The 22859-nt window shown below is 32.4% G+C and overlaps 1 protein-coding gene across 1 annotated transcript in view; it reads right to left on the minus strand.

Annotated features, from left to right (window-relative positions):
• The window catches only part of LOC142840369 (uncharacterized), a 248668-nt gene that overhangs the window by 69773 nt on the left and 156036 nt on the right, over positions 1-22859 (minus strand). Inside the window, exon 8 of the mRNA XM_075956922.1 lies at positions 11572-11655. Coding sequence (XP_075813037.1) covers positions 11572-11655 — 84 coding nt within the window. The remainder of the gene's footprint in view (positions 1-11571; positions 11656-22859) is intronic.

A 22859-nucleotide genomic window follows, 5' to 3' on the forward strand; every position in this document is an offset into this window, starting at 1 on the left:
TTCTATTATTGAAAATGGATTTTTTATATCATATAATATAGCCTGACTATGGTTTTCCTTCCCACTACTCCTCCAAGTCCTCCCCACATCCTAACCCTTCTGGACCTACATCCTTTCTATCTCTCATTAGAAAAGAACAGGCTTCTATGAGATGATAATAAAATATATAATAATAAAATTTAAGATAAATAAAAAATTTGGACAAGACAAATCAACAGAAGTAAAAGAGCTCAAGAAAAGGCATAAAAATCAGAGAACCACTTGTTCACACACTCAGGAGTCCCATAAAAGTACCAAACTGGAAATCATAATATATATGTAGACGATCTGACACTTAAAACATTCCTTTCTTCCATTTATTTATTTGTGTATATATGTGAACAACTTCATGACACAGTGTGTATATGGAGGTCAGAAGACAAATCACAGTGGTGGACTTTTTCCTTACACTATATGGATTCCATGGATTATTCTTTGGTCATCAAACTTGGTGGCAAATGTTTTTACCCTAGGGATCACCTAGAGATATTCATTAGGAATAAAATAGTTTAATTATATTAATATTTATAGTTTTCAAATTTTTACAATTTAAATTTTAAACAACTTTAGATTCATTCCTGGTCAATTTATTTCATTTATATACTTCTAAAATCCACTAATTTAAAATGTAGTTAAAGATTTCAAATTACATAATTCTGTTTGAGATTACACTGTAGAAATGAACAGTGCAATTTAAGCTGCTCTCATGTATAAAATAATCTCACTTACTCCAGAAATTTTTATGTTTACTCATCATTCCCAATGAGGTTTTACATAAAAGTAGTGTGTTTCACACAATTAGAAAGTAAAAAAAAAGTAGTTTCTATCACGTCTATTCATATTTGTTTAACAGTCAGCCCTTCCCTCTTACTGAAGTACTCATAATGTATTATACTTGGTGTAAGTTGGTTTACATAAACTTATTGAAGAATAATAATAATGAATAGTTTCAATACAAAATGTTCCTTCTTTCAAGCCAAATTACTGAAAGTCACAGTTTAAAAAAATGCTTCAAATGAGACTCAAACCAAAGATACACTGAAATGTTTTTAAGTGTTCTAAAATATTATTCTTTGAAAAATCAAAACAACTTTATAAAAAAAATTCCTTCTATCTTAATGAAATTTTTATGGGTGCATGCATGCACATGTGTGTGTGTGCACATGCACCACAGTGCACATATTGACATCAGTGGATCATTTGCCAGAATAGGTTGTCTTCTTTTACAGTATGAGTCCTGGGGATCAAACTCAATTTGTAAGACCTGGCTGCAAAAGTTTTTATCTGCTAAGCCATCTCCAGCCCTTTATTCTAAATTATGATTAGGTTTCTAGTTATCAAAAGGATTACTTATCAAGAAATTCAAACTGAGAGAGTTTTAAGATTTCATATAGATGACAGTTGTCTCTGTAACTGTATTCATTCCTAATTTGCTTTCTCGTAAAGCAGGAAATACAGACAATCGGAATTCTGTTATTTGATTCACTGAAAAAAATGGACAATTCTCTCATATTATAAAATAGCCAAAACCAATATTATTTGAAAAATATAGACAAAATATTTCAAGATATTGGAAAGTGTGATTTATAAATAAGACCAGAAAAAACATACATAGAAAAATACTAAAAATGGATATAGGATTATCAAAATAAAAGGTTCTGCATAGAAAAGGAAACATGCAACAGAGTGAAGAGATAGCCTACAGAAAAACTGAGAATTCTTCATGTAATAATGATATAAAGCCAACATAAAAGTGAAACAACCTATAACAAAGTAGGTGACAGGAATGTCAGCAACAAACATGAATTATATCATAATTGGAATAATTACAGTGTAGCAAGGAATTGCAAAATGTTAGATTGTGACTTAGATTGAAATCTTTAAGTATAAAATATATTAAATGTAACAAACAAAAATAAAAAACAACAATCATAAGTCATTCTAAGAAGAGCATGCTTTTTGTAAGGAGTGAAAAGAAGTCATTTGAATCTTTACAGAATATTGACAAAATAACAGTCTATTTGATACATAATCTACTATGATTTTTCTCAGCTTTATGTACTTTATAATACAATTTTAAAACAATCAAAATCATGGCCTTTGAGATGGTTTAGAAAGACTCTTGCCATCAATTCTGACCACTTGAGTTTGATCCTCAGGAACCACAGGTTGTAACGGAAGAACCAATATCTCCAAGGTGTTGTTTTACTTCATGTGTGCACTATGGCACTTATGCAAGCACACATACACATTAATTAATAAATAAGCAAATGAATTAAATACACGAAGTAATTTTTTAAAAAAGAATCAAACACTATCATAATATTATAGAGTGGCACCCAACGTGGGGCTTTTTTGCCCTCGCCCCTTAGCGGCCCAGGACGTAGGTTTAAATTTTAGTTTGAGGGAGCTGCATGCCCCAATATTGCCAGTACAGAGAGACATTTCATTATATGGGCTGCCAAGTGGAACCAGAATGGATATAAGGGTATTATGATTTCAGAATCTGGGTCTAAGGATATGATGATTTGGAGAGGGTCTTCTTTTGTTTTCACAGAGGATGAGACCCTGTGAATTGTTCCTATCCTAATATGGTACGATAGATCACGCCCTCCTGAAAGGTTGCCATGAACACCTTCAGAAAATTATTTCACTCAACTGCTGACTGAGATGAACCTGGCAGACAGGTTACACCATAAAAGACCTGAATAACATGTCCCCATACAGCAGAAAGCAGTTTGAAGAGAAAAACTGCGCCCATGTTCCCATATATTGTTTATAAATGTTCTTTTACATTTAAAGGGGGATATAATATAGGTATGAATAATTTGCATTGGTATGGATTTTAAGGTCAATTTTGTTATGTGTATATATGTTTCTGCTTTTGATTGAGGTACTGTGATTGTGTAGTTCATTTTAAAATGTAATGTTTAATTAGGAAATATAGATTGCTAATGGATATCATCGATAATAGTAAAGCTTGTAGTCATGTTAGATTTTCTAGATATGTAGAGATATATTTAAGTTAGATAGATATTCTTCATATCTTTCAAAGACTGCAGAATATGGCATTTAATGTTTTAATAACTTAGGGTTTTTCATGACAATGAGACACGTCTGCTCCTGGCAGCACCAATCTACTTCAAGAGGAACATGGGCATCGAAGAGGCTCCTTAGGGAGTTGCTTAGCCATCTGGGCAAGAAACTGCTATTGCCTGGACTGTTGCATAAACTGGACACAGAGAACCCTCAGAGAGAGGACTGCTGAGCTTGCCTAAGGAAGAGATGATCTTTTGGGGCTGATGACTCATAAAAGAGTCTGCGAGACATTCTGCAGGACACAGCAGAAATTGACTGAACTTTCTTTGGCATTTCCCGCTTCATGAAAATGTCTGCTGGATACTATGGGCCTGAAGGCTGAAGATGGATGCCCCAACGGTACAAAAGAACTTTGGGTGACTGTCCAGGCAGCGAGATGTCTCTGTCATTTCTAGAGTTTGAAGTTTCTTGTTTCTTGTTTACTTAGATAATATTATATCCTTCTGGAATCTTTGATGGAATTGAAGAATAGATAGATAATTATGGTTTTCCTTAGTTATGATAAAAGATAAAATAGATATAAATATTGTAACTGTAATTCTTGCTTGGTAACTGTTTTGTTATATGTAGTTTTACTATGTTAAAGTTAAAGCTTTTCTTTTTTTGTTTAAATAGAATATGGGGAAATGATGGAGGTGGGTCTTGTATCTTATCTGTTGCTCTCATTGGTTAACTAATAAAGAAAACTGCTTGGCCTAATAGGACAGAAAATTAGGTAGGCAGAGTAGACAAAACAGAATGCTGGGAGAAAGAAGCCGAGTCAGGCAGTCGCCATGACAGCCACAGGTTAAAATCTTCCCTGGTAAGCCACCTTGTGGGCTACACAGATTATTAGATATGGGTTAGATCAATATGTAAGAGCTAGCCAATAAGAGGCCGGAACTAATGAGCCAGGCAGTGTTTAAAAGAATACAATTTCCATGTAATTATTTCAAGTATAAAGCTAGCTGTGTGGGCGGCCGGGTGGCAGGAAGCAGCCCGCAGCTCCTTTCAACAATGCAGAGTACCTCATTTTGCCAATAAAGAAACATTTTATCTACCACCTTTTCTCTATGTGTATAATTATTTTAAAAGTTGTAAAATAGGTAGTTTATTCTACAGGGTGCAGGGAGCAATTATATTTGGTATGAAAGACATGGAATACCAGTATTTTTCAAAGAGTACCTGGAGGGAAGTGTATCTGACAAAGGAAGATAAAATTTTCATCTCTTTCATGAAGAGACTTAAGTCAGAATCTTAGACTGAAATAGTAAGTAGCTTCTAACTTCTACTTTGTTACTGGACTTGACACTGCAGTCAATATTTTAGTACTTCAAGAAATGGCTCAATATATTTTGAAAACTAAAGGTTTTCCCTAAGTTAGCATCTTATCTTTTTTTTTCAAAAGCATGTATTCCAACATTTTCTCATTATAATTTAAGGATTTATACTCCTGATTTCTAATTTTTTAAACTTTGTTGAGATTTATTTTATTTTATTTTTGTTTATTCAAGACAGAGTTTCTCTGTGTAACTGCCCCATCTGTCCTGGAACTAGTTCTTGTAGAACAGTCTGGCCTTGAACACATAGATCTGCCTGTGCCACCACTGCCCAGTGGTTTGGAGATCTTACCTGTGGGTTATATGCACATTATTATAATGAATTCAACCATATTAAGCAGTAGGAAGCCTTAGGAACTACTTGAGAAAAGGTTATATTAGGAACCATGGTGCTTTCATTATTTCAATTCTGACACAGCATACATCTATATAAACAAAAATAAAATATTTATACAAAGAAATACAAGCATTCTTTGTTCATGGCAGGTGAAAAATTCTTTATGCTAATAGAAAAATTACATATTCATAAAGATATAATTCTTACTTAAATTTGGTCTCTAAATGGATAGTGTGTTTTAGATGGAATTGTCTTTGTGTTTGGCTCTAGATAAACAGTCTACCTGATTCCTTCAAAAAAAAATGACAGTCACAATAGAGTAATTCTATGTTAGAATTCTTTAACTAAAATAAATAAAATTAATTAAGCATAATTAATAAAAATCACGTTTATATAAAAAGAAATTTTAGGTAAATTTATTTGATTGCCTTTATTTCAAAGTTTAGAAACTTTCCTGAAAACTTTTCCTAAAATATAAAATCATCTTGATATCATCAAATAATATTTAATAAATTCTTTCAGCTTTTCTTAGAGAATTAAGAGTTGAGAGATATGAAAATACGCAGAATGAAACTTTTTAATTTTTCTATAAAAATAAACCTTTAGTATTGCCTACCTTCAATTTACAAATAGAATGCATACTGAGAGACCAAGCACAACAAGTTCAAGACTACTTGATTTACACAATTTTTTAGAAAGTGAGTAACAAAAAGACCTTGCCTCAAAAAAGTATTGACAAATATAACTCTACATTATATCACTTATTATAATGAATATTTTCATACATTTGGTTCTATTTATATATTTTATGTAATATACACATATGTTATTAAAGGTAACCAATGATCCTGTCAAGGTAGAAAAAACTGAAATATTGTCAGCCTACCTTTAAATATTCATGATTTTTTTCACAGGAAACCTCTATAAATAATTTAACAAATTCTCAAAGGGGAAAATGCTTCAAAGTATTCAAACTTAAGTTTTAAAACTGGAAGACTAAGAAAATGGCTGAAGAAAATCCCAACTGAATCTAGATAGCTAGTAATTTGCCATAAAAGGCTATATCTCAAAAGGAAAAGATTAAGAACGTATAGGTCACATCTGCTTTCTCTGACATAACCCTTGCCCTATTTTTTAACCTATTCTCTGCAATCACAACCCAAATGACATTTCTAACGTGCAACTTCGACATTTACCTGCTTTTTACAGTGTAACATTTTAAATTATTTTTAGAAAATTATAAGGCTGGTGAGTGAACTGGAAAATAATTGTGCTTAGTATGGTCAAAAAATTTTCTTGGGCTGATAAAGAAAAAATAAAGTCACTTGAAAGGAAGTTGTATCCTGGGAGCAAAGCTATCTTACCATAAATTAAAAACAATCCAATGCCATATATGAAGGTAAAACTTTATGTCATTATAAATATAGCATGTGGGTATGGATATGAAGAAACCACATGATAAACTACAGAGAGTGTAAAAACTCTTTCTGAGAATTCAGGCTAGTGAGATGGCTCAGCAGGTGAAGGAGTTTACTGCTAAACCTGATGACCTGAGTTTAATCCCCAGGATCTACACAGTAAAAGGAGAGAGCCTACATCTGCAATTGGTTCTTGGATCGCCACTCACACACTGCTGTATACCTTTTCTAACAAAGAAACAATCAAACAAATAAAATAAAAATAAAAGGAGGGACTTAATATTTTATCAGTATACATCATCTTTTCAGAAATCTAGTTAGCTAGTTCCAGAAAATGGTTCTAAAACTTTTTAAAATAAATACTATTTTAACACAAACCACTCAACTTTTAAAGATAAATAAACCATATCAGGAATGCTTAATTTCCATTTTCCTTTAAAGCTGTCTATTTGGCATGACCAATTAGAAAGGTAAGCTTAGCATTTATCATGCCTTATATACTTTATAATTTTGACACTATGAAGTTTCTATGAAACTACAACCAATCATGTTTGTTATTCTATAAATGTGTGTTATATGATGATAAAATTGATACTATATGCTTTTATAAAATCTTAAATGATGTGGCTAAATAGAATTATTTGTTATTTCTTAATGTTACAGTGTAATGTTAGTTGATATAAAATGCAAATAAATAACTCTATATGGTATCTGAAGTTATTTCTAATAGAATATCAGAACAATTTTTCTTTACTTAATATAGCCTTGTAAATGTTTCCAAACTTATTGCATGAAAAGATATAGGTAATAGATATGCACTGTACTATGGGAAATTTACTTTTTACATGTCAGACTGGAGGTTTGAATAATCTAATGAACAGGTGTACATTTTTGTCAAAGTGGTAAGAAAGTATTTTAAAATGTGTTCTTTGTGTGTTTGAACACTGGAAGACTCACTAATTCTATCTCTCTAGTAGAAGAGTCTGATGTCTCCTTTTTTTTGCGTAGCAAAAAAAATGGAGATGTGTTTACCATGGGTTATTTTATCTCTTGTATTCTGAATCTGGTGGACCAAATAAGGTATTTGATTTACTCAAACATGTTCCTATCTTTAGTCCCTTCCCTCAGTCTAGTATACCATCAACCCCATACCAATCTATATAGACATCTGCATAACTACCTATCCACAGGAAGTAATAGTTTTTAACAAAAATTTCTGTTGGCCCTAAAAAGACTGAATTTTTGATACACATCACAGAAAAGCTAATAATAAGTCTTGAGTTAATTTTTAACAGTGTATTAAATCTGCTGTCCTAGTGTATACTCAGCCTGTATAAGTTTAGCCTGCCTTTAAGAAATTAATGTAACCCACAATATAATTCAACTGAAAAGAAAAAAAACCATATCATCTCATTAGATGCTGAAAAACCCTTTGACAAAATCCAAATTCCTTTATGATAAAAAGTCTTAGAGAGATCAGGGACACAAGGAACTTATCTAAATCAACTTAAATGGAGAGCAATATAAAGCAATTCCACTAAAATCAGGACCAAGAGAAAGCTGTCCACTTTCTCCATATCTATTCAATATAGTACTCAAATTTCTAGCTAGAGCAATAAGACAACAAAAGGAGATTAAGGGGATTCTAATTGGAGAGGAAGAAGTCAAATTTTCACTTTTTGCAGATGATAAGTGAGTTTAAATAAGTGACCCCAAAAATTCTACCAGCAATTCCTACAGCTGAAAAAACCTTCAGTAATGTGACAGGATACAAGATCAACTAAAAAAATCAGTAGCCCTTCTATGTACAAATGATAAAAGGACTGAGACAGAAATCAGAGAAATATCACCCTTTACAAGAGACACAAATAATATAAAGGCTAATGGGGGTAATGCTAACCAAGGAAGTGAAACACCTATATGACAAAAACTTTAAATCTTTGAAGAAAATGAAGAAGATAACAGAAAATGGAACGATCTCCCATGCTCTTGGATAGGTGTTGAAGGAGCAGTGGGCAGCTTTTTGTCCCTCCCGGCTCCTTGCTGCCTGGCTAGCTTTACCCGAAATAATTTTGACAAAGAACCTAAAATTATACAATGGAAAAAGACAGCATCTTCAACAAATGGTGCTGGTATAAGTGGATGTCAACATGTAGAAGAATTCAAATAGATCCATATCTATCCAAACACACAAAACTAAGGCCAAATGGATAAAAGACCTCAACACGAATTCAGCTATACTGAACCTGATAGAAGAAAAGGTGGGACATATCCTAAAACACATAGACACAGGAAACAATTTCATAAATATAACACCAAGAGCACAGACACTGAGAGCAACAATTAATAAATGGGACCTCATGAAACTGAGAAACTTCTAGAAGGCAAAGGACAGTCAATATAACAAAATGGCAACCTACAGAATGGGAAAAGATCTTCACCAATTCCACATCAGCCAAAGTACTGATCTCCAAAATAAATAAGGACTCAAGATACTAGATATCAAATACCAAATAATCCAATTAAAAATGTTGTACACATCTGAACAGAATTTTCAACAGAAGAATCTCAAATGACCAACAACCACCAAAGGAATTGCTCCCCATCTTTAGCTATCAGAGAAAGGAAATCAAAACGACTCTGAGATATTATCTTACACCAATCAGAATGGCTAAAGTTAAAAACACCAATGATAGCTTATGCTGGAGAGGATGTGAAACACTCCTCCACTATTGGTGGATGAGCAAACTTGCACAGCCACTTTGGAAATAAGTATAGCAGTTTTCAGAAAATTGGAAATCAATCTAACTAAAGATTCATCAACCCACTCTTGGGCATATACCCAAAGTATACACACTCATACCACAAGGACATTTGCTCAACTATGTTCATAGCAGCATTATTCAATATAACCAGAACCTGGAAATAACCTAGATGCCCCTTACCCAAAAAATAGACAAAGAAAATGTGGTACATTTACACACTGGAGTACTACTTAGTGATAAAAAAATGACATCTTGAAATTTGAAGGAAAATGAATGGAACTAGAAAAGCAACCATCCTGAGTGAGATAATCTAGACCTAGAAAGACAAACACAGTATGCACTGACTCATATGTGGATATTAGACATAAAGCAAAGCATAAACAGCCTATAGTCCATGACTCCAGAGAAGCTAGGTAACAAGGAGAACCCTAAGAGAGACATACATGAATCCTTTTGGGAAAGGGAAATAGCCACAACAAAAGAAAATAGGGAGCATGGGGGTGGGGGAGAAGGAAAGAAGGAAGAGGAGGGTAAAAAGAGATTTGGAAGGAGAAAATGAGGGAACAGGATGGTTGAGATAGGGAAAGGACAGCAAGGGAGAGGAAGAGAAGTGATATCTTGATTGAGGAAGCCATTGTGGGGCCAGCAAGAAACTTGGCACTAGAGAAATTCTTAGAAATCAACAAAAATTACCTCAGCTACGACCCTAAGCAATAGTGGAGAGGGTGCCTTAACTGGCTTTGCCTTGTAGTCAGATTGATGACTACCTTAATTATCATCACAGAAACTTGATCCAGCAACTGATGAAAGCAGGTGCAGAGAGCCACAGATAGGCACTGGGCCAAGCTTCCAAAGACCAGTCCAAGAGATGAAGGAGCAAAAATATGAGCAAAGGGGTCAAGACCATGATAGAGATATCCACAGAAACAGCTGGCCTGATCTGGTGGGAGCTCACTGACTCTGGATTGACAGTAGGGGAACCTGAATAGGACCAAACTATGCCCTTTAAATTTTGGTGACAGTTGTGTGGCTTGGGCAGTCAATGTGAACATTGGTAGTGCGACCAGGATTTATCCCCAGTGCATAAACTGGCTTTCTGGAGCCCATTCTCTATGGAGGGAAACCTTGCTCAGCCTAGATATGGGGGAGGGCCTTGGATCTGCCTCAAAGTGATGTGCCAAGCTTTATTGACTCCCCATGGGAAGCCTTACCTTCTCTGAGGAATGGATGGTCAGATGGGAGAAAGGTGGGAGAAGTGGAAACTGGGATTGGTATATAAAATGAGAGGAGACTTTTAAAAATAAGTAAATTAAAAGTGTAATCAATGTAACAAACAACCTTACTTACCTTGGATTTTCTATACAATCAGCTTTTGTAAACTACATTAATGTAAAGTTTTAATCTTTTATTATGTACCTGTCCATGCCCCTGACCCAGAGAAACACACGTGTATATGCATGTGTCTGGTTAATCAGCTGCTGAAAGCAGGCAGCAGCTTGAAAGCAACCTTATATAACAAATATCTATCAGAAATATTGAAAAGTACCTGTGGATATATCTTGAAAATGTGCGTTTGGAGTTTACTAATTTATGTCAGTTTTGTCAGTAAAATCAATTCTTCCTATATAAAACTCTGTTAAAGATTTCTATAAAGAAACCTCCCTTCCCCCATGCTATGTTTGCTGTTCTGTACAACAAATACAAATCAAAATTCTTTGTTAGAAACAGATAGAATCCACAAGGGGAAAAGTAGAGAGTTTCAGTTTGGGTTCATTCTTGGTTAAATTAATCCAAGAGAAAGTATGTTTTTATTTGTTATGCATTATTTATTTTGGTGTCCCAAAGGAGGAACATTTCATGAGTTAATGAAGCACCCACTCACTCCATCTTGCTATCTATATCTCTGTTCGTCCATTCTTTCCTTCTTCATCCATCTTTTCATTCACTCAACAAGCACTGATGCCCTACCTTTATAATATTATTATTATTAAATATTGGATTTAGAGACTAATAGGAAAAATGTCACAAACTAAGTGGAATGAAGCATGATGAGCTTATTATCAGTATTATGTACACAGTAACGTGATAATAAGGCACACACTGATTAATTTTGGACAAAATTTCACAAAAGGACCAATACTTGAGTTCTTGCATGTTGAAGAATGAAAAATAATTAACAAAGTAGAGAAAAGAAAAAAAGAAACCTAAGCATAGTAGAAAGTTATTAAAATGACCAAAGAGTTAGAACATATGGAGTATTGGTGAATATGGGAGAATTTATAATGTGGTTAGCAGATTCCAAGACAGGTAATCAAGGGAGTTTAAGTTGAAAAGATGCTAAAATTTTCACAGATGTGTATATTATGCTAAGGTGTTAAAGCTACTAAAATCAACTTAGCTACATAGATATTGGGCTCATGAAAGTAATTTCTAACAATAGTTAATTGTAGCATGGCTTTATTTATACACAAATAATATTATCAGAGGACAGATTTTATCTAGGTCCCTAAATTTTAGTGGAACATTTATTAAGCCTTTAAGTTTATCCCTCACAAATAATTTCTCAATACTTGCAATGGATTTAAGTTACTTACCACGGATAGTTGTTGAGTGAGTGGAATATAATCAGGTTTACATTTCACTGTAGAACTCATTGTTTCAGGTTCAAGGGTAATTGGCTAAAAGCAAAAGTGAGATAAGTTTAAATACTAAGACTAATCTGATATTAAAAGGAAACCATAACTATTTATAGTAGGTACAGAGAGCTGAATTAGTATTCTTAAAATTTTTATGAAAATTGCAATATCATAAACACATGTACACTGGTACAGATACATAGTGCATGAAAAATGAGAGCTTCCTATAAGTTAGACATTATTCTGAGATTTTGGGGCATGTTATCTGTTTAAATCTATATAGCAAACAACCTTAGGAGGTATGTACAATTATTACAGATATGAAGAAACCAAGACATGGAGAAATAAATTAATCTAATGAAAAGTTAATTCATGGAATAGAGTTTTTATCTCAAGAAGCCTAAGAATGGAGTCTACACTTTTAATTACTAAACCAGTTTAATAAACGTTAGAAGTCTTAATTAAACAGAATGACATGAAATGGTTTATTTGAGAATTTTCCTATGAAACATAACATATATCAGGTTCCATTTTAGTATTTTATAAATATTAACTTATTTAGTATGGCTTGGTGTTATACTAACTTTATTTGAACATCTGAATGAGTATACTATATAAAATACATTATATTGTCTTAATCACCATTGTACTAGAAAAATTGCTTTACTACCAAACCTAAAGTAGATGAAAACATCAAAATCTTTTATAATCAATAAAATAGAAAACATAAAATATCAAGATTTAATCACGCAGAAATAAAAATCAAATAACAAATGAGTAGTAAGAGTAAACAATTAAAATATTTCATCAAAGAAAAGCTCAAGAACAAATGGCCTGACTGATGATTTCAACCAAACATATAGAAAAAAGTTGTATCACCAATTTTTCTTAAGTTGTTTTGTGAAATTTAACAAAGACAATTTTATTTTCAAATTCGTTTTAGGAGACCAGACCTTCTCTGAGACCATGTCAAACAACTGAAAAAAAAAAAAAACATAAAGGAAAGCAATGAACCAGCACTCTTAACTAATTTAAGAATCTTGAATGAAACATTAACAAAACAAATCTAAAAGAGTATGAAAAGTTGTTCACTATAATCATGTAGAATTCACACTAAGCTCCTAAAGAGGCTCAACATGAATGAATAAAAATGGTAAACACATGTGTAGAATAAATAATAAAACCATATAATGATCTCTGCAAATATAAAATTCAACATAAGAATGCAAAAAATTAGGTACAGCAGGAGCATACGTCTATATAATAAAAACAATAAAAATAAATAAACAAACAATAGTACACTGAGTGGATGAAAGCTAAAAGCTTTCTGACAAATCTGCTACAAGCCAAGGATGTGTATTATAAACTCATACATTTAATTCAACATGCTACACTAAGTACTAGTTTGAATAGTAAACAAAAACAAATAATAGGATAATAAAATAAGACTTTTCCTAAGTCAAATAATCTCTATTTGCAGATAGATATGAATTCGTATATAAAGATTCCCCCAAAAATCTGTTAGAATACATGTGTTCTTATTCTCAGTGTTGAAGGTTGACCCTGGGACCTCACACATGTTGGACAAGCATTCTACCACTGACTTATATTCGTACTCACTAATATTAATAAACTAATTCAGTCAAGTTTGATTTACATAAACTATATATAAAATCAGTAGCATCACAATATGTCACTTACAATAGCTATAAAAATAAAAATATTTGTGTCTAGGTTACCTCACTCAAAATAATGTTTTCTAGCTCCATCCATTTTCCTGCAAAATTCAAGACAATTATCACATGTATTCACTCATAGATGGTTTGTAAACATAAAGCAAAGAAAAAGAGCCTACAAACCACAATCCCAGGAACTTAGACAACAACGAGGACACTAAGAGAGACTTTTACAGATCTAATCTACATGGGAAGGACAAAAAGAAAAGATCTCCTGAATAAAATGATCACTTAGGGACCTTAGGGGAGGGTTGAACGGGGGAGGGGAGAGGTAGGGAGGGGAGCAGAGAAAAATGTAGAGCTTAATAAAGATCAATAAAAAAGAATAAAAATTAAAACATTTGTCAATAGATTTAATCAAAGCACTGAAAGACCAGCAAAACTGAAATATGGTATATTAATAAATTATAAAAAATAAAAGGCCAGTTCAGGCACCCTCTCCTCTATTGCCCAAGGAACAAGCTGGGGACATCTCCTTGGAAACTGGGAACCCCTCTAGAGTCAAGTCTCTTGCCAACTCTAAAATGGCTCCCTTAATTAAGTGCCTGAACTGGCCTTATCCTATAGCCACCCTGATGAATATCTTGCATATTACCATAGAACCTTCATCAGGCGATGGATGGAGAGAGAGACAGAGACCCATACTGGAGCACTGGACTGAGCTCCCAAGGTCCAGATGAAGAGCAGGAGGGAGAATGTGAGCAAGGAAGTCAGGACCTCGAGGGGTGCATCCACCCAGTGAGATGGTGGGACTGATCTAAAGGGAGCTCACCAAGGCCAGCTGGACTGGGACTGATGGAGCATGTGATCAAACCAAACTCTCTGAATGTGGCTGACAAGGAGGGCTGACTGAGAAGCCAAGGACAGTGGCACTGAGTTTTGATTCTACTGCATGTACTGGCCTTGTGGGAGCCTAGTCTGTTTGTTTGCTCACTTTCCTAGACCTGGATGGAGGGGGACGACCTTGGACTTCCTACAGGGCAGGGAACCCTGACTGCTCTTAGGACTGGAGAGGGAGGGGGATGGGGAAAGGGGGAAGGAAATGGGAGGAGATGGAAATTTTTAGTAAATAAATAAAAATAAATAAATAAGGCAAGATGTATAGTATTTATAGATTGTGAGACAAATATTAAAATATCCATACTACTCAAAGCAATTATAGATTCTTGCCTATTTTTGAAATTCAATCCCTCTTGTAAAACCAATGATGTTTTTGGGACAGGGTTTCTCTATAAAGCCTTGACTGTTCTGCAACTTGCTGCCTGGAACTTATAGCAGAACCTGCATTTGCCCCGCTCATGCTTGGATTAAAGACATGCCCCACCAACACCTGTCCAAAAATACCAGTGATATTTTTAGCACGATGAAAATATCCTAAAATTTTATTGGAACCACTATTACTTTAAACAGTTAAAGTAATCTTAAGCAAAAATAGTAAACAGAAAACATTACTACATGGTCCTTTAGTAACCAAAACAGAATGGTATTGACATAAATCAGTGAAGCAAATAACCTAGAAGTGAGTCTATACATTTAAAACCAGTTGAAATTTGACAATCCTAAAATCCCCCATTGTAGAAAGGATAATATTTTCAATACGTGATAGTGGGCAAACTGGATGTCCACATTTTTTTTTTATTATGAAGCAACTCCTACTGTCTACTAGCTACAAAAAATTTCTATCTAAAATAGCTCAATATCTGAAATGTAAAGGAATAATGTGAGAAACATTTCAAGCAAATGACAGGGCAAGGCTTTTTTGAAGTTATCTCAAAAGCATAGGAAATAAGTGTTTGAAAAAGACAAATGAGAAATGGAGAGGTGGCTCAGAAGTTAAGAACACTGGCTTTTCTTTCAGAGGACCCAAGTTCAATTCCCAGCACCTGTGTGACAGCTCACAATTGTCTGTAACTCCAGATTCAGGGGATTTAAAACCCTCACACCAATATCCATAAAATAAAATTAAATAAATTATTTTTTAAAAAAAGACAAATGGTATTCTATCAAATAAGAAGTTCCTGAACAGAAATCACCAGAGTTAAGAAATAACTTACAGAAATGGAAAAAATATTTAATACTGGTCATCCAGCAAATGATTGTGATATGAGAAAATAAGGAAATCCAAATCTCAGTAGCATACAAATAAATAGATCAATTAAAAACTTAGCGATTGCCTCCAAAATCATTTACTATAAGAAATGAAAATGACCAATATTAATGAAATATATTCAACATTATTAATAATCGGGAAAATGAAAGCCAAAACAAAAATGGGATATCACTCTGTTCTAACAAGTATTTTATGATAGTTACTACTACCATAAGATAAATGATGACTCATGAAAATATGGAAAAATGTAACTTTTGAACGCAGTTAATGAGAATGTAAATTAGTAAAGTTATTACAGAAGAGAATATGGAGGTTCCTATAAAACACACAAAACAAAATATAAAACACGACTTTTGTAAGACCCATTAGTCCTATTCCTCACTGTACATTCAAAGGAAAATGAACCAGTATGACAAAGAGATAAATTCATCCCAATTCATTGTAGCATTATTATCAAGAACTAATAAATGAAAATAACTTATATGATCATGAATGGGTAAAGTAAATGTAATATGCACACACATACAATAATACTATTCAGTAATAAAAGATGTTATAATTTGTAACATGTCATATGAGATAATTCAGGCAGAGAATGACAAATATCATTTGATTTCACTGATGTGGAATCTAAGAAAATGTATCATATATAACAAGAAATAGAATAGTGGTCATCAGAGGCTGTAAGAAGAGTTTGGGAAAGGTTGACAACTGTATACTAAGCTAAATTTAATGGAAGTAGTAAGTTCTGGTGTGCAGTTGCATACTAGAGTAGCTAAAGTGATTATGTTATAGTGATTATATAGTCACTTTAGCTTCTCTGTTATCAAATTAGTGATGAAAATATATAAAACCTAGTTTCTTAGAAAATTTTAAATACATTATATATTTTTAATTGTAATCATTCAACCATATCATTAGTGACCAAAATATTTTAGTTTAAGTATTTAATAACAGGAATAGAGAATTTATTAGCCAAATAATTATACTCTGAACAGTAGAAAACATACTTTGGAGAACTTACTCCATGTACAAACAAAGTGAACTGTTGTATAATGTGCATACTGTGACTCAAAATGTTCTGAGTACCATTTATACATAAAATTTAATAAATAAAGAACTGGGCAACAATGATTTTGAATTCTAGTTCACATAATAACAAATTATATATATATATATATATATATATATATATATATATAAATTTGTAAAAGTAAAACTCTTAAGTCTTGGTTTCTTCATTCATAAGATGCTATTAAGACCTTCCTCACATATTTGTTTTATAGGTTGAATAAGATGCTATGAATAAATTGTTTTATATATGGATACCACAAACTGATGACTATCTTCTTTTTCTTCACAATATCAAAAAAGGAACTATATTAATTAATTTATGCTTTAATGGATATTCATATTGAGGAAATGACCTTAAACATTTTAACATAAAGAATGTTAGTAGAGTCCTTACTCTGAAAAATTCAAGCATGCTTTTGAAGATTTGAACCCACTATTTATGGTGGATAGTTATATTTAATGGCAGTGTTGCAGTTAAGAATAACAAAGCAATGCTGGGGCTGGGATTCATTGGAGGAGTCCTCTCTCAGCATTCATAATACTCTAAGAATGACAGCCAGCATAACCCAAACTAATAAAAGCCTTAATATAATAGTAAATACAAGTTTATTGATTCATTCATATTATGGATTTTAGTTATTATGCTGTCTTTTGGTTCACTTCCTAAAACTGCCCTCAGCCATTCAACATGATACTTAAATTCAATAATGCTAATTGACTAACAGTTCCAGTGGTTTCAGAGCACTGTTTTATTATTAACAAGAATTCTCAAGATAAAACAAAATGCTGAGTAATTAGAGACTATTGAAGGGTAAAATATCCTCTGATCAGCTGAAATTCCATTTTCAGATTATCATTTTAATTACATGCAATAATAGAAATCATGCATTTATATAGCTAAAAGATTAAAAATAATGATCTACTTCCATACTGAAAATAGTACTCAGGAAACTAACTTTTACCATGTATATGGATATAATATACATCCTTTATACCACCTTTTAATGTTAGAGTGTGACATTTTTACAATACACACTTTCTGTAAAAATAAGTCATTACCTTTTATTTCTAAACTTATTGTCATATTTAAGTTAGTAATATGGTTTGAAGTTAAATATTAGGCCTATGGATATCTTGGAAATGATATTTCTGTGAATAACTTGGAAAAAATCAGTAAATATATGTACTAAATGTTTATGTGAATTCATTTGTGCAAAATTTTAGCTTTTCCATATGATTTTAAACTGATGAAAAATTGAAGTCAATTCTATTTCATAAAAAAATAAGACGTAGCTTAGAAATATTCCAAATACTATTTATTATACCACATATAAATATACTTTAAAAATTATATTACAAATATGACATGTAGCTTGTGATTATGGAATGTAGTATATCAACTACCATATAAACTATACTATAGCAATAGAATTAGAAATTAGGCAAACTATTTTCCTCATGACTTTATTTCCTCAAATTTTCTTTACTTCAGATTAGTGTTTAACATACTCATATTTTTGACTTGCTTAGTTAATAAGCATTTTCCTTTTTAAATGTGTACATTTTCAGTATTTTCTTTTTACTTTAAATTAGCTAGCCTTATAAATATACTATGCTATCAAGCACTCAAGAACAATTAGCAATTATTTTCCTATGAGAAGTTTTTCAGTCTTAACAGACATACATAACAAGCTACCAAAACAGACTTAAAAGAGACACTTTGGAAATTTATTTCTATCTGGTGGCATACACCATAAATAAATAGACAGAAAAAATTTCAAAGAAACAAGCCAATTTTTATATTAAATACAAATCAAGAACTAATTAGATTGCTAGCAGCTATACTACATTATTTTTTTTCTAGAATTTTATTCCTAGCATATATTTAGGACCCTATAAATGTTTGCTGAACTAAGTTGATTATAAAATTAAAGAGCTGAATAAGTGCTGAAGTAATAAATGTAACATCAGATTAAGAAACACTATAGGAAATACATTGATAATGGACATATTTTTTAAAAAAATTCTTCCAGTGAAATTAGGATCAAGACACTAATGCTGCATATTATGAAGCATGGAGATATTTTCTCAAATTTTGTGTTAATATATATGAATATGAGGTTATCCTCACATGTATAGATCCTGCAGAATTTAAGAACTGAAAGATAAAGGGGATGACAACCTTAATCGTTGTCTTTATAAATAATGTTAAGATACAGAAATAGTAAAAAAAGAATTTGAGTTCACACTTAAGAGATATTATAATAATAAAAACTTTGACTGCTACACTTCTGAACCAACTGTCAGGCATATCTTGATAAAGGATAAAGTGTCACTATACAAAAGATATAATCATTTGGTGAAACAAGAGTAAGACGACCATAAGTTACAAGATATATTAAGTAATTTCCCTCAGTACACAATTGTTTCCAAGTGCTCAGTAGCAAGTTTTTAAATTTTTAATGAATGAGATTAAATTAACAACTGGAGATTTTTTTTAAAAAATATACTAAAATTCCAATGAAAGTATTCTTGTTCAGTGCTTGTAGATAAGCACTTTTTTTAATGTTACAGAATCTGGTAAATGGAAGTGATGTTTACTACGCTAACAACAATAGTGATAAAGTAAAACATTTTTGAGCAGATTCTTCTTAGTATATTTAAGACAGAAGAAAGGAGTAGCAGTCAAAAGCAAGCATCATAGGAACCAATATCATTAGGAGGAAGGAAGTATAGATAGCCTAAGAGTTAAAGTACGCTGAATAATCTTGGCTAGAATATGGCAATAGATATTTCAATGTAGTAATATGTTTTTAGAAATTTTATTGTTATTGTTAGGATTATTATTATTAAGACTTGACGTTTTCAATTGTTTGCCCAAACCTCGTATTCCCCTATATTATTTTGTGAAAATTTTTGTAGAGTATGATTATTTCTCTAATCTATATAGAAAAACATACTAACTCAATAAATATTAATTACCATCATTTTACATAACTAATTAATAAAAGCTTTATAAAGTACTTTGACAACTAGATTTAACCACTGGTAAGAAATTGGAAAAAGCAAAAATCTTAAGAACAGTTTAAGAAGAAGAGAACAGCATTAACAGCAACATAAAATACAAAAGAGTAGTACACAACCCATAGAATTTTGATTTAATTTGCCTGGCAAGAAACAAAAGAGACTCTGGACAAGATTTAAACATCTGATTTTTCAAGTCATATTTCTGCTTTAATGTACCTACAGAAAAAAATGACTGAAGTCATTTAAACTACTATTTTCAATCACATCAAGAGTTAGACTTCAAGATTATAAAAATGAAATATTCCATTTAAAGTTGGTGAATGCTATCAATGCTCACTGTCTCTCTCATAAACACAAACATATTCACATGGAATCTGCAAGGATATAGCAATGCAAAAAGTTGTATATATTTACTCCCAGGGCTGAGAAAATATTCAAGAAACACTCATAAAGCTCCTAAACTCTTAATTATCAACTAAATTGAGGATCTTGGAACTTACGAATGCTAAGAACAGAAATGTCATCTGATTACTGCAGTTGATTGTCTCTCGAAGATACCAAATGCATCATAAAAGGAGTGAACACATTATTTCACCTGTATTCTCCTAAAAATACAATCTGACCATTTTAAGTTATGCATCTTTAGCCACTGTAAAACCATGTGTGTAAATTTCTGTGACAATAACTATCATTTACCTTCTTTTACTCAAAGTTTCCTTAACCATTTGTAGAAAACATTATGCACTTTCTGAACATATCAGAAATATATGTCACCAGGAACAAACTAACGCACAAAGGAAATTGAAATTATAGCTTTGATCATCACATAACAGTCACATATTTTTTTTCCAATTTGACATAGACTGCATTTTTTCCACTACTCTTAGATCTCCCCTATTCCTACTCTTTTTCAGTATCATATTGCCATAGGTACTGAAGAATATTAAAGGAGCTCTTATGATTGAAAGAATACTTGAAAATTATATATGCTCGTGTGTATAATTAGCATCCAATATGCATAAGCAATGCACACAACTCAATAACGAACTGAAAAATAGTCAGTTAATGGTGAAAGAACCCAAAATAGCCACTTTTCTAAAGAAGATATAGAAACAGCAAAAGCAAATATACTCATCTTAATTAAAAATCAGAGTACTGCAAATCCAAAACTAGTCAGTATTACCCCACACCTGCTGGAATACTATTACTCAAAATACTAAAATTACATGTGTGTTAATGTAGATGTAGGGAAGTTAATCATTTTCCAGTGCTAGTGGAAAAGTAAGCTGTTACTACTATCAATTAAAACACTATAAATATTCCTTAAGTGATTAAACATAGAAGTATCTACTAGTACTGGTTAGTATTTTGTTAATTGACACAAGTTTGTCATGTAGAAGAGTGACTCTTAATTGCAAAGCTGCTTCCATTAGACTTCCCTGTAGCAAAGTCTGTGGGATTTTTGTCTTGATTAGGAGGACCCAACCTAATGTGGTAATGCAACCCCTGGAGAGGTGGTCATGGGTTATATAAAAAGGCGTGCAGTACAATCCATGGGAGCAAGTCAGTAAGCAGATTTCTCTAGTTAAAAACTATTGCCATTAGCACTTTAATATGCCATTTATACCTATATTCGGGCTTACAAATTAAGCATCTTATCATCAAAGGTAATCCTGGTGAATTAATAGTACTTTCATTCTTTGACAATAACTATGTCATGACTACATATCTAGCTATACAGTTGAAGAGTATTTTCTCCACCTGAAAATTATAAATAATGAACACACACAAGCTAGGGAGTGATTAGGCATATTTGTAGACATAATAGGTTTTTTTTTAAATTTATTTATTATGTATACAATATTCTGTCTGTGTGTATCCCTGCAGGCCAGAAGAGGGCACCAGACCCCATTACAGATGGTTGTGAGCCACCATGTGGTTGCTGGGAATTGAACTCAGGACCTCTGGAAGAGCAGTCAGTGCTCTCAACCTCCGAGCCATCTCTCCAGCCCCGACATAATAGGTTTTTGTGTTTCCAACCAAACATAATTTCAAGAAGGCAGAATAAAATCATCAAAGTGCTACTGAACACTGCAAAGGACATAGGCAGACAGCATCATTATGTTCCCATTAAATTTATTTCCAGTAGCCTAAGGAGCTCTGGTTCAGCTCTTTTGACCATGTGTTTTGCCCAACAGACTTGAAAAGCATGCCCTCTCCAAAATGAAATTATTTACTTCAGTTCTGTTAGGCAGTAAATGGTTGGGTAGTTACTTAGCTGCAAAATGGATCAAAAGTAAGTACTTTTTTACATTTCCAAGTCTAGCATGGAACAGAAAAAAGTCAGATTTTTAAGTAATAAAGTTATTGTTCTACAACTTCATTTGAGACCGTTAAGTACAATTTTGACTTCACAGTTATTCCTAGAAGCAAAGTGTTAACAATCTTTATTTTCTACTTTCCTAAACACCAAGCCTAGCCTTCAATTTTATCACTGAGTTTTACTCAGTTAGCCTTTATAATTTTAGGAACAGCATGATAATAAAAAGACAAAAGAATATGATCTAATAATAATAAACTTAGAGGAATTTGTCAAGGCCTAGTAGTTCAGCTTTTTTGTGGCATATAAGTATATGGCAGGGCTTATGGAACAACAGATTTACATGTCTTCAAAACAGGCAGATCAAAGAATTCTTTTACTCTTATGCTATAGGGGAGAAATATATGAAGTCAGAGAGTGACCACCTTCTGAAATTTTCTCTTTCCTTTGGTTGAAAATACTCAAGTGTGCCAAGATGGTATGTGTTGGGATATCATGTTCTGAACATCCACCTGACATCTATCGCATTCATTCCATCTTTTTCTTTTCTTACTGCTTATATCATATCAATCACAGTGAATTTTGTCAAATCACTTAACATTCCTAATTGCATTCTCATTTGGGATATGACCTATCTATGGAAATTTGAAGTCATTTAGTAAGACAAAAAAATTAAAACACCACAGTGATAGTACAAACTGAATATCTTAAATGTTAGCTTTTCTCTTCCTTCCTAGTACTCAAGAAAAAAATTCCATTTTCCATGCTCTCAGTTCTTATTTGATTCCATTTTATTATGTTATATCCCTATTTGAAAATGGTATATGACCTGATAGTCTACAAATATAGATTTTTTTTATACTGCCAACTACCTTAGCGTTTTCATAACCTACATTTCCAGTTATATTTCTAAATACTTTTAAACGTAAATTATTTTCTTTAACTATGTTGTTATACAAATAAATATATAATCATTACA

Source organism: Microtus pennsylvanicus, chromosome X (assembly GCF_037038515.1).
Source record: "Microtus pennsylvanicus isolate mMicPen1 chromosome X, mMicPen1.hap1, whole genome shotgun sequence".
Taxonomy (NCBI): domain Eukaryota; kingdom Metazoa; phylum Chordata; class Mammalia; order Rodentia; family Cricetidae; genus Microtus; species Microtus pennsylvanicus.